The 12,386-nt window shown below is 36.8% G+C and overlaps 2 protein-coding genes across 3 annotated transcripts; one reads left to right on the top strand and one right to left on the bottom strand.

The window, feature by feature from the left end:
* The first annotated feature begins 536 nt into the window (after positions 1-536).
* LOC132309838 (xyloglucan-specific galacturonosyltransferase 1-like) lies at positions 537-2,162 on the top strand. Its single transcript, XM_059808101.1, has one exon. The coding sequence runs from the start codon at positions 537-539 to the stop codon at positions 2,160-2,162; it is 1,626 nt and encodes a 541-aa protein (XP_059664084.1).
* Positions 2,163-2,410: 248 nt separating this feature from the next.
* Positions 2,411-10,250, bottom strand: LOC132307908 (AT-hook motif nuclear-localized protein 5). Of its 2 annotated transcripts, none has more exons than XM_059805786.1 (5): positions 9,152-10,250; positions 8,230-8,297; positions 6,787-6,918; positions 3,419-3,565; positions 2,411-3,008 (listed from the first exon to the last, which is right to left on the bottom strand). In XM_059805786.1, exons 1-5 carry the CDS (start codon positions 9,591-9,593, stop codon positions 2,775-2,777), a joined length of 1,023 nt encoding a protein of 340 aa, XP_059661769.1. In that variant the 5' UTR covers positions 9,594-10,250; the 3' UTR covers positions 2,411-2,774. The 2 variants fall into 2 exon arrangements, with proteins under 2 accessions (XP_059661769.1, XP_059661768.1); XM_059805785.1 differs by having other exon boundaries at positions 3,419-3,577; positions 9,152-10,248.
* Between the last annotated feature and the right edge of the window lie 2,136 nt (positions 10,251-12,386).

Below are 12,386 nucleotides of genomic sequence, written 5' to 3' on the forward strand. Positions count from 1 at the left end.
TTTTTTGTATTCAACTTCTCAAGGTTTCATCACCGCTTCCGACTACCAACCGAGCAAAAGAGGTAAAGAGTGAGCAAGCACATTGACAGTGATGCATATATATTGATCTTGCGAATTTGCTTCCCTACAAGGCTTCTTTTGTATGACATAGTGTGGCTGCATAACTAAGTGGTTGGTACAACCTTACAAACCAAGTTCCTTTATAAATTAAAAGGCAGGTAATGAAAAATACTTTAAATCATAGGAATTGACTAATAGCTGCCTGCCAGCTAACTTATCAAGGGTATCATAGTCCTTTTACTATTTTTGTATGTAGTTAAGAAATGATGTATATAAACAATGTATTGTGTACAACTTAAGAGTGGTTGTGGACCTTGCGGTACAGTTTACAAACCAACGTGCACTCAAATTGGAAGGCCACTTATACAACTACGTGCCTTCCATGTTCGAAAATCTACTAGGCGCAAGTGCAACCTTGCCTCGTATAGAAATTCAGGACCAAACCTTGGAACAAGCAACATGTTAGTCAACAAAAAATGGCCATTTCTATGTCCAAGAAGAAATCTAGACTACCCAAAAGAGTTGAAGCAAAAGAACTCACCTTCTCTGATTCAATCCTACCCAAATTCCTGTATCGAATACCCACCGCGCTTCTCCTTCTAATCCTTCTCTTTCTATGGTCTTCTTCCACCACAATTATCTCTGGCAATATTGTTCACGTATGCCTGTCCTCTCGCAAGCTCAACAATCTCTATTGCCTCTCCGCAGGCACCCAACCCAACTTTGAAATCCCAATTTCACTCATCAACAATGGCTCCGTTAATGTTGACATTGAAAGCAGTACTAAAGAGGTGGTTGATGTTGTTCTTGACAATCTCCCAGTTCTTGAGAACAAAATTGCTCAAGATAGAGATGAGGAGGTTGCAAATGCTGTCAAGGTTGTGGAAGAGCAGCTGACACTACATAGATCATGGGTGAGGGATACAAACCATGCAACATGTGATGGGAGGGGGATATTTGTATATGAATTGCCACCAAAGTTTAATAAAGATTTGGTGGCTCAGTGTGGTGATATGATTCCATGGGTTGATTTCTGTAAATTTTTCAGTAACGGGGCGTTAGGCGAGCCGATAACGAAGCTTGGAAAAGGCTGGTACCAGACTCATCAGTATTCATTGGAGCCAATATTTCATGCCAGGGTTTTGAAGCATCCTTGTAGAGTTTACAATGAGAATGAGGCCAAGCTCTTCTATGTACCATTCTATGGTGGACTAGATATATTGAGATGGCACTTCAAAAATGTGTCTAATGATGTTAAAGACACATTGGCATTAGACCTAGTGAAGTGGCTGGAGTCACAAAGGCCTTGGGTTAGGAACTCAGGTAAGGATCACGTGTTTGTTTTGGGTAAGATTTCATGGGATTTCAGGAGGAAGAGCAGCTCTTCATGGGGGACTAGGTTGTTAGAACTTGATCAAATGCAAAACCCAATGAAGCTCTTGATCGAAAGACAACCGTGGCACATTAACGACATCGGTGTACCACACCCAACTCACTTCCACCCACATTCTGACGACGATATCATTGCATGGCAGCTCAAGATCATCCGTTCAAACCGTAGAAGCCTCGTGAGTTTTGCAGGTGCGGCGCGCCCTGGTGCACCGGAGAACATAAGGTCTGTATTGATCAAGCAGTGCACTTTAGCCGACAATGGAAGATGCAGGTTTCTGAATTGTAGTTCCAGTGGGTGTGATCAGCCTGAAATGGTTATCGAGCTGTTCATGGAGTCTGAGTTCTGCTTACAGCCCCCGGGTGACAGCCCAACAAGAAAATCAGTCTTTGATTCGCTTGTATCGGGTTGCATTCCGGTGCTCTTTGATCCTTTCACAGCTTACTATCAGTATCCTTGGCATCTGCCTCAGGATCATGATAGGTATTCGGTGTTCATAGATCAAGAAGAGGTTAGAGAAATGAAGATGAATGTAGTGGAGAGGCTGATGAAGATTCCTGTGAGGGAAAGAGATGATATGAGGAGATACATAGTGTATGAACTATTACCTGGATTGCTTTATGGAGATTCAAGTTCAGAGCTTGAAAAGTTTCAGGATGCATTTTCTGTAACAATGAATAATCTGCTCGAGAGGGTGAGCAGATTTGAATGACCTGTATAACTGGGGTTGATGTATTTTATTGTACTTATTCATTTATTTCAACTGTAGAAATCTTAAATTAATACTCCAACTTCAATTCCAAAACATAGACTCCACGAAGATTTTAGCTGCTGCTTAAAATGACGAGTAATGCTGAACAAACACATTCATGGGCATTTTTTCACTCCAAGTCACCTCTGTTGCAGCTTTCAACAAATATTCTACTGAAAATTTTATTACTTTTCACATTCCGTGAAAGATCGTTTAACATAAAATTTCTTAGATGGAAACAAATATTGCCAATAATCTTCACAAACTGAGTCAACAATAACATCTTTCATCATTTTGCTCAGTAAACTAGGTTCAATTTGTAGATAGAACACATAAAAAGTCTTTAAACTGATACAGATGGCAATAATGCATAAAAAATCCAACCTACTTCAACAATGCTTGCTTAGAAATCTTAAAATGGTGACTTTGTTATAAACTGTGTTAGCACAACTCATCGTCTACTGGAGGAGGGCGAACAAGGTGAGCTTTAGAGTTTGCAGATCCCACCGGCACAGTTAATTCACAACACCACATATATACACAAGTGCCATATGTCTAATGCCGCAAATTATATCAACCACGCGTCAAGTCAATCTCAGTGTGGGGGTTTCTCAGATCAAGCCGTGAAATAGGCCACAAACGTCTTGCTGAATTAGGACTGACGCTTTGTGCAGGAGCAACAGAAACTGGTGTAGCCAATTTTTCAGTGAGTTGAAGCACAGAATTCTCCTGACCTTTGTCTTTGGGACTAGTCTCTGTTTTATTCTTTATCTTTAAACCATCATATACAAAACTGCACATAACCACCTGCAGCCACATCCATTATTTGGTTAAAATTCTTGACATGCATAGAGAGGTGTACTATGTACCGTATTCCCACCTGTCTGAAGCCAAAGGAACCTATACATACAACAAATCAACCCCATAGGTCAACCCACCAGCATTTCATAATTTAAGGCATAAAATTTTGCTTGCGATACGACTTCACAGCTTTCCATTTAATCCATTCACGGACAGTTTCAGTGGCAAAAAGGAAATTGAAAGCAGCAAAGTATTAATAGAAAACGACAGACCCTATGTGTAATAAAGCTCAACTGCTATAATTCAGCTTGATCATAAAATATATCGACTACCAATCAAATACAAGATAAGATGACAGATGCAAGTATAACCATGAACAGCGATTCAGGGGACCTATAAAACAGACAAGAATATACCTGAACGGAGCTTGCTGCAATAAGCCTGCCTCCTACTCCACCTCCAATGACATGGCCATCAGGACTACAAACAGAAATACTTAGACCACCAGTTCGACTATGGGGACCACCTTCAGCAACCAAGTAAGAACCTGACAAGCATAATATCTGAAAACGTCCCTACAAAAGTTGATAACCAAATAAGTTTCCTTTGAGCAAAAGAAAAAGGAAATGAATAGAATTCTAGTAGAAAGAAAAGACAGCAATGTTCTTAGACATTGGAAAAATACATGCACTTATTGCATAATACTTATATGTCCTCAACATTAACAATTCTTTTTTTTAAATAAGATGACTTAAAGAGATCAAACTAATATCATGTTCAGAAAAGAACAGTCCAACCAAGAATTTGCAATCACCACTTCCATAGAGTAAATGTCCTATTGTTTTGCAATCATGCTATTGCAATTAAGTACATATAAAATTTAATCAAATAATAAAATGTTAAGATTTAAGTACATTTAAAAATGTATATTAATTAAACAATTCAGTAGGCCTGGCATGAACTTGGACAAAGCTTGCGTGATGAATAGGGCAGGATCTTGTAGGAGGTGGATCCTATGGCTATGGGATCTAAGATTCGACTCTTGCCAAAACAATGTTTAGATATAGGTATGAGAACACATGGCCAACACATCTATGATTTGACTCTTGTCAAAAAAAGAATGTCCAAGAAAGAACTTGTGGCACAAAGACCTAATGCAATAGAAATTTCATTGAACACCAGATAAGATAATTTTTGTATTACATTGATTTTTTAGAACGAGTATTCTTTTCTCTGTATGTTTTCCTCTCATGTATTAAGGAGATCTCTCTCTCTCTATATATATATATCTATATTAGTTTGACTCCTGCTGAAGTACTTGACAATTACATGGAGAAATTGAAACCATCAGAGTTACGTTGGAAGTAATGTTAAAACAAGGTAGCAGAATACATCATTACGCCATGCTAAATCAGCATAGTTTAATGATACCTTTCTTTCTTAATTTTTTTTTTTTTTTTTGATAAGTACCTTTCTTTCTTAATTTAAAGTCAAATACACACCAACGGGCCAGTGGCCTAGCCTCTTACTTCTCAAAGGGAGGTCAGGGGTTCAAGTCTCAGAAGAGACGTGTGTGTGAGTACCAACTAGGAAAAAAAAAAAAAAAAAAAAAAAAAAAAAAAAAAAGTCAAATACACCAGAAATAATTCTCTCCCTACCTTATAACCGACCACAACCACCATAGAAGCTGCCACTTCACTCCACCACGACCACCACATGATTAAAACCATGGCACTATATCTCTACCAACCACCACTACGACCATCCTGTCATTACCAAGATGCAACCACCTACCACCACTGAAAATTTCTCTCCCCTCAGAAATTCAGCTTGATTGCTCTATTAGATCACCATCATCTCACTCCAAGAACCAAACTCAGAGTATCGATATTCATTGTGATGTATCTCTTGATTGCCAACAGATTCAATACTTTCTTTCTCTTTTTTCTTTTTCTTTTTCTTTTTATGCTTCCTCTCTCTATAACATAAGCCAGGAACAAGATTAGGAAGTAGGAAAACAACCTTAGTCGTCTTTGTTAGAGAATTTTCACCTCACTTATTGTGTCTCAACTATCCCGATCCATTTATTTATTTTCCCGAAAAGGGACATATATATCTCAAACAACCGGTGATGCCCCGAAGGTTGCTGCAATTTGCAGTAAGGAATTCAGTGGCCACAAAATCTTCAGCTCCACAATTGATGGAGGCATTAATATATATATGGTTTCCATTTTTTTTCCCCAATTTTTTAGCTGTTTGATGATTGAGCAATATTTGGGTGTCAATGTGATTCATTGAACTAATTAAGGCACTAGACAAGTGCTAGATGATAATAGAAAAGTTAAAATTTCAAACCGTATAAGCTTGGGTTGTGTATTCCTATATGCTCTCTTGTCATTCCAGAAAATGTAAACTCATCACTTGACAAATATGATTCAAATCTGAAAGTACCATGTGGTAACCATTGAATTAATCATGGGTAGATTTTTGTGTTAAAATCATTAAAAACTACCAAGATGGGTTGATTATTCAACATAGGTTTAACAATGTTTAATTTAGAGAGAGAAGACTAGATGAAGAGTTTTAGGAAAGTGTAAGGTTGACATGGAATTTGTTAGTCTTCTAAGGCAAATATTAGAGAGGGAACAAACACAGAGAGAGAAGAAAATAGGTAAAGGAGAAAGTGTTCACTATGGTGGGTTAGAGTGGGAGAGAGTAGGGAGATAGAAGAGGGAAAAAAAATGGAATAAGAGGTGATTGCCGGCCCCCAAACAAAAAAAAAATTAAAATTCCTGGCTCCGCCCAACTCTATTCATCGACCAGCCACCCCCACCATCATCTAGCCTGCCCCTGAATAGAGTGGAGTTAGATAGTTTTGACTTATGGTTGCTGGTCATGGACTGTAACATGTTAATAAGTGCGGCAGAGCAATTTGTAGTCACACATTAAAAGCATTTTTATTCAACTTCAACAGGAACCTCAATAGGAGCTTTGAAATTTCTCTAAAGTGGTATCAGCAAATAAAAGTACAGGGAGATAAAGGAGGGCGGAATCTTTATTTAAAACATGAAAATAATGGAGGTTGTTATATTTTTGCAAACAAGAGGGAATCTCGTAACCGTTTAGATACCTCACAACACCTTTGGAGAGGTTAAACTAATTACCCTTTTTTTCAATACATTTACCAAAAATAAAAAATTGGCGATCCTTGTAATCTAGCCATGTCATCAAGACCTAAGATTATGGGACTTGACAGATTTGAAACCTAGATACTCAATTCCATCTACGACCTATCACAAGAGCCTTTGTACAGGTAAAATAACCTGTGGTTTTACACCATATATACTCACCATTGTCTTTATAGCATCTATCAAACATGCGATATGTATGCTTTAAATGTTGGACAATATTGTGGCCGGGATATAACTATTTAATTAACATATTAGAATATCTTTCTAAGAGAAAGGACCACGGCGCAAATTAGTAATAACAAAATAAGGAACCACCGAGCATTAGTAGTAAAAGATATGCTCACATAAAAATGCACTGCTATCATAATCACACCATAAATGTACATGATGAGTTTAGAATAGAATTTACAATTATCAACATGGTAACTAAGATATACTAGATGCACAAATATAACTAAACGAAACACGGCTTTCAATAGACAATTTCAGGACGTAAATTTTGAGGATTCAGAGAAATATTGGCAGAAAAGGCAAAACATTAAAAAGTAATCTCTTTCTGTGCAAACATGAAAAGGATCTTTGAGTGTTTCAACCTCATATATGACACTGCTACCAGAAGATGTGGGCTGATGTAATGTTACTGTTGAAACTGCACCACTGCCTGACAAGATGCACAAAGCTCTTGCCCTCTGTTGTGAAAATGACAAAATTTTTGTTGCAATATCCTGTACAAGACAATAACGTGATTTATTTGTGTAAGTTCAATATCCACATGCGTAAGAACACAACTATATAAGTGTGGAGTTAGTTCATTCTCTACACTTCAGAAAGTGAGTTTATATAATAATCAGCAAGCATGCATAATCAAGAGCCTTTATCAATTAAATTAACAGCTACTCTGCAACACATGCAGTGCACATGGTCCGTACTTCCATACAACATCAACTACCCCCCGCCCAAAGGAAAAAGAATGAAACGATGTCATCATATATATACTATATGAAGTGCAAGGATATACTGAATTCTAGAAAGCAACCACTTTAGCTCTGTTACCTCTCGTATTTATTTATTTATTTTTTAAGTAGTTTATATGAAAAAAACCTTATTAGATTCAAGAGCATCTATGATGTACCTCAGCAGCCAAGACATCTTGAATGATACAGCTTAAGGATATACACAACATCAACTCCTTAAATCCTAAGAAGGAAAAACTGTGATTTGAAATCAGATATGCACTTTATCTTTGATAATAAAAAACGATGGTAAATTGCCGTACCAATCGAAGTTGTGGTGTAAAGGTACAGAATGCATCTGTCAACATGTAGCTTGAATCAATTACCAAATCCGTGAAATTTTTTTTTTCCTTCTATCCTTTTGTTTCTAAAAAAAACCAAAAACCAAACTGATATGCATGTCACATAGCATTATATTAAAGTTTCTATGATTTTTCATGACTTCTATCGCATCTAAGGACATGATTGGGTAATGAATCTTCTTTTGGTTTCAAAGTTATTGTTTATAGAAGTCACTTTACATTATTGGTCTTTTCAATAGTTTTTTTACTAAAGTCATAACTAAAATGGTAAAATCACTAATATAACCAAATAACCTTTGATGGTCCAACTGAATATGATAAGAGGTGCAATTTTTGTACTACAGGTGGTAGAATATGTAAAAGAAAATGATAAGAATGGAATCCAAAAGTGTTTCTAAGGTGACTATCAAATTAAAATGCTGTAATAGCCATTGCACTGTAATGAACTATAACAACTGTTATGCGACCATGGTAGCCCATGACAGTCAATACATCTGCGAACCACAATCCCATTGACCATGGCAGCCCATGACAGTCAATACATCTGCGAACCACAATCCCATTGACCATGGCAGCCCGTGACAGTCGATTCATCTGCGAACCACAATCCCATTGATATGCAATAATAACAGGATCTATTGATATCATTATGTAGTGGCATTACATAACAGTATCGATTAATCTTTAAAAATCATGTGTAAATTTGCTAAAGATAGCATACCTCTCCGACTGCAATATTGATGACATGTGGTGTAAATGCTAGTCCTGCAGAACTGTTCATCCAGTCACCTAGAAGTAAAGAAACAATCATTTGAACGAAACATTATATTTTCCAAGCACCAAAGAAAGAATTATAAATTATCCACACAACCTAAAATTACATGGTTAACAGTTCAAGCCTCCATGGAGGCATGTGTGTGTGAGTACCAACTAAGAAAAAAAAATTTACATGGTTAACAGAACAAACAGAGATATGGATTATCACTTAAAAGTAGACAAAATTTGTTACTTTGAACAAGAGAAAAGAAGCAAACAGAGACTGATATAAACAAGTTTACTGTAGAGGTCACGGCGTTTGAGTTCTGTATAACATCTTTGGAACATGATTAGATGAAGATAGTGCAGGCGTGGATATAGTTGTCAAGGAGAGGTTCCAGGGCAGTCATTTGTGATTGTCAGTATTAGACTAAGAACTATTTCACAACAATTAGTTAAACCCCCAATATATATAAGAAATTATTAGTAAATATGTGAACAAAATACTATCAGAACTTATCAACTCATCAAGAATACCATAAATCAATGAACTACTTCAGGGATCATAAACACCACTAAATCGTACAGTAAAGTGGTACAACTGTACAAGATGATACTAGATATTTCTCCATTAATTCATATGGTCATTGCAGTCCACCCCCATTGCTGGTTAGTGTTACATTTGGAAAGTGACATATACATTACAAATTATCACTGCTGAAACACGTTTATTTCCAGGATTATGTATCCTTGAGAACCAATATACACATAATTACAAACTAAACAATTGCCAAGATTGGTTGAGACCGAGTACACAGACATCAACTTATCACATGCAATCCAGAATAAGACATAGAAAGCAACTTAAATTGATAAAGAAAGCTTACCAAGAGGTGCCAATCGTTGTTTCCACCCACTCCCAGGAGGCCGGCCTCTACCCCGTCTTGGGGTCTGCGTGATCGACCCCAGGGAAGGTGTTGATGACATAGGAGACAGTCCCAGAGACATGTTGGTACCGCCGGGGCCATATTTCCGAGGCCTCCCCCTTTTTTTCTTTGGTGGCTCCCCCGGTGGCACACCGGTGGACACACCCATGTTAAGGCCATGAGGGAAATTGGGTGATGGCTCTACTGGAAATGTTGAACCTACAGAGCTACCCCCTGCATTGGAATGAAGTGAACTGTGAGGGTTAGACAAGGGCCTGAAACCAGGTGGGGCATGTAAGCCAGTCAGCGTCACAGAACTTGAACCAGACCCAGACCCACTAATCCCTCTGTGGAGGTAATAAGTAGCTGACCCAGATAGTGTCATGCCTTCTCTTCCATCCATGCATTTACTCAGTGTATAAGTCACACACAACACTTCAATCCTAGATTCCTATATAAATTGTTCAAAACCCAAATCTACAACCGACCAACTATGAAAAAAAGAAAATCTAAATCGGATCAAAATTTCAAAAATCACCTAAATACAGAAACACTAAAAATTATATCTTTAACAAGGGTTTTACATGGGTTTTTCACTGAATAGGAAATACCCAAAGAAAACAAAATCTCTGACCCAAAGAAAGAAAAATAGAAAGAAAGAACACAAGGTTAAAGCCTGAACAATTTCACCATGACAAATACATCACAGAGCTCATTTTGGAAAGAATGTAGAAAATCTGAAGCAATTGAGTCACTCAAATAACATTTTAACAGTTTTGGAACTGTTTTGTGCTTAGACACATGAAGATGAAGAAAAGAAGTAGAAACCCTAGACTTGAAATCGAAGAAGAATGAATGAATGAAAGAGTCTGGGAAAGAGAGGAGGGGAAGGTAAAGACAAAAGTGAAATTTAAAAATAGAAAAAATTGAGCTTTTGAATTAAAGCAATAGATGACCCCTTTTTTTTAGTAGTAATTTATTGGGGGGTTTTGTAGTCAGGACTTCTTAGAGGGCTGTAATAAGTTCCCACTGTGGGAAGGGAAGGAAAGTGAGTTACAGAAAGGAATGGCTGGAACCATTGGAGGGCACTTGGGTGCCCCACCAAAGTGCTAAAATATGTCCTTGTCAGACGACCTTTTCCTAGGCCAGAGAGCTCTTTTCTCTCTCCTACCTCTCTCATGAATTTATGATGCATACTACCTTTTTAATAAAATGGCAAGTAGTGGAATCAAGAAGGGCCAAAATTTTTGTGCTGCAACAAAATGATAATGCCTTTGTGTGATTAAGGACAAGATACATTTGAAGACAAGAAGGGGTGGTCAATTTTATTATTAGAAAATTTTCTGTCGCATTGAACAAATTGAAAAAGACACAGTGTAAACCGTAGAAATAAAACTAGAGCTGCAGCAGTGACAGATTGAGGGATCAATCTGAATTTAATTTTCTTTTTCTTGATAATAATTTTCACAATTCTTATGGAGGAGATATCACTAAATAGTATGATTTGATTTCTGTACTTAATTTAAGATATGAAAACCCTCTATTTAAATTTGAGCACAGATGAACTTTTATCTGATCTCATTTTTTCAAATACTATTAATATTTAAATAATTATATGAATAAGTATCATATTTGAGTTTGGCTGTTGCAGGGGATGTAGCACACACGATCACATGGCATGCACCCAGAGCTCCAAGCTCAAGCCTTCTTGAGTTATTTTAAAAGTAAAGGATGGAATCCACACGGCCACGTGGCGCACCCCATTGTTCCAAGTTCAGATCTTCTTCTGATATTCATCTACAAGCCTACCGAAGATAAGTTCGGGTGTTAAGCCTAAACTGTGACTCAACTGGGATACTGATAATCACATTCACCATCGAACTAAAAGACTGAGTTAGCCCTATTAAGTCCAATAGAATAATGATGAATACCCTACTAGGGTGGGCCACCTCAAGGTCTCATTCTCGAGAGGCAAGCTCATCGTTGAGACTATAAATAGAGACTCTCATGCATAGAAAGAGACTATAAATAGAGACTCTCATGCATAGAAAGAGGTTAAGCTTTTTAAGTAACTTTTAGCTTTCATGTATTAGGCCCTTGCTCACAATTCGTCCGACTTTGTATTTGGATATCACCCCTTCTTACTTGTATAATTCTCTTGATATAAAGAACCCTCACAATTGTTAACTTGAACTCAATTTTTTTTTTTTGAAGTTAAAGCTATTACGCACACACTTTGCCTCCACCAAAGTTCGAACTCCCGACCTCCCCTCTGGGGGGAATGGGTGATACCGCTGGGCCAATTGGTCCTTTGGTTACTCAACTTGAGATATAGTTGAAATTGTCATCTTGAGTCCTCTTAAAATGAATTAGGTTGAATTAATTTGTCAGTGTAGCTGTAAATGGATAATAAAAGAACATTGAAAAATCTGATTATTGAGGGGATGAAAATAATTATTTGATTTGAGTATTTGAGCATATAAATTTTGTGTGTTTATTTGACATCTTAAGAGTAAATTATCTAGCCATTTTTAAGATGACAAGTCTAATACTCCGCTGGACAGGAAAGAAAAAAATTGAATGAAATGATAAAAAGAAGAGATAAATGAAACATCCTAGGGGAATAAATTGTGTGATTCATTTTTTTTGTTTAGTTAGATGGAAAAGAAGAGAATAAGGTAATACCTTATTTTGTTTATTAGGAAAGAAGAGAAGAGAGAGTGTTACTTGTAAGGAAAACTTTGTAATTTTAAAACTTTTACAAAAGTCTTGCCTTTTTTCCCTTCGTCCTCCAAATATTTGGAGGGATAAAAATTTTTAAAGTAGGAAATGAGGAATGATGACTTATCCATCATCTTTTTTTCTTCTCTCGTTTCATTCACTAATTTCACTCCACCAAAAGAAGGGAATTTGTTTGTTTCTTCTTATCTTCCCTCAACCCTCTTCCTTCCTTCTTACCAAACAGAGTATAATTTTTTATTTTATTTTATTTTTTTATCAATATATTATAGTGATATATAAGTAAATTATTAACACACCCTATCCCAATTTAATTATTCATCTTTCCTCTTTTGATAGTCCCAAAATAATTTGTACCAAAAGAAGGGAATTTGTTCGTTTCTTCTTATCTTCCCTCCACCCTCTTCCTTCCTTCTTACCAAACAAAATATAATTTTTTATTTTTTATTATTTTTTT

Source organism: Cornus florida, unplaced genomic scaffold, assembly GCF_030987335.1.
Source record: "Cornus florida cultivar Cherokee Brave unplaced genomic scaffold, ASM3098733v1 CherokeeBrave_3.0.0_Hap2_Chr05, whole genome shotgun sequence".
In the NCBI taxonomy this organism is placed as follows: Eukaryota; Viridiplantae; Streptophyta; class Magnoliopsida; order Cornales; family Cornaceae; genus Cornus; species Cornus florida.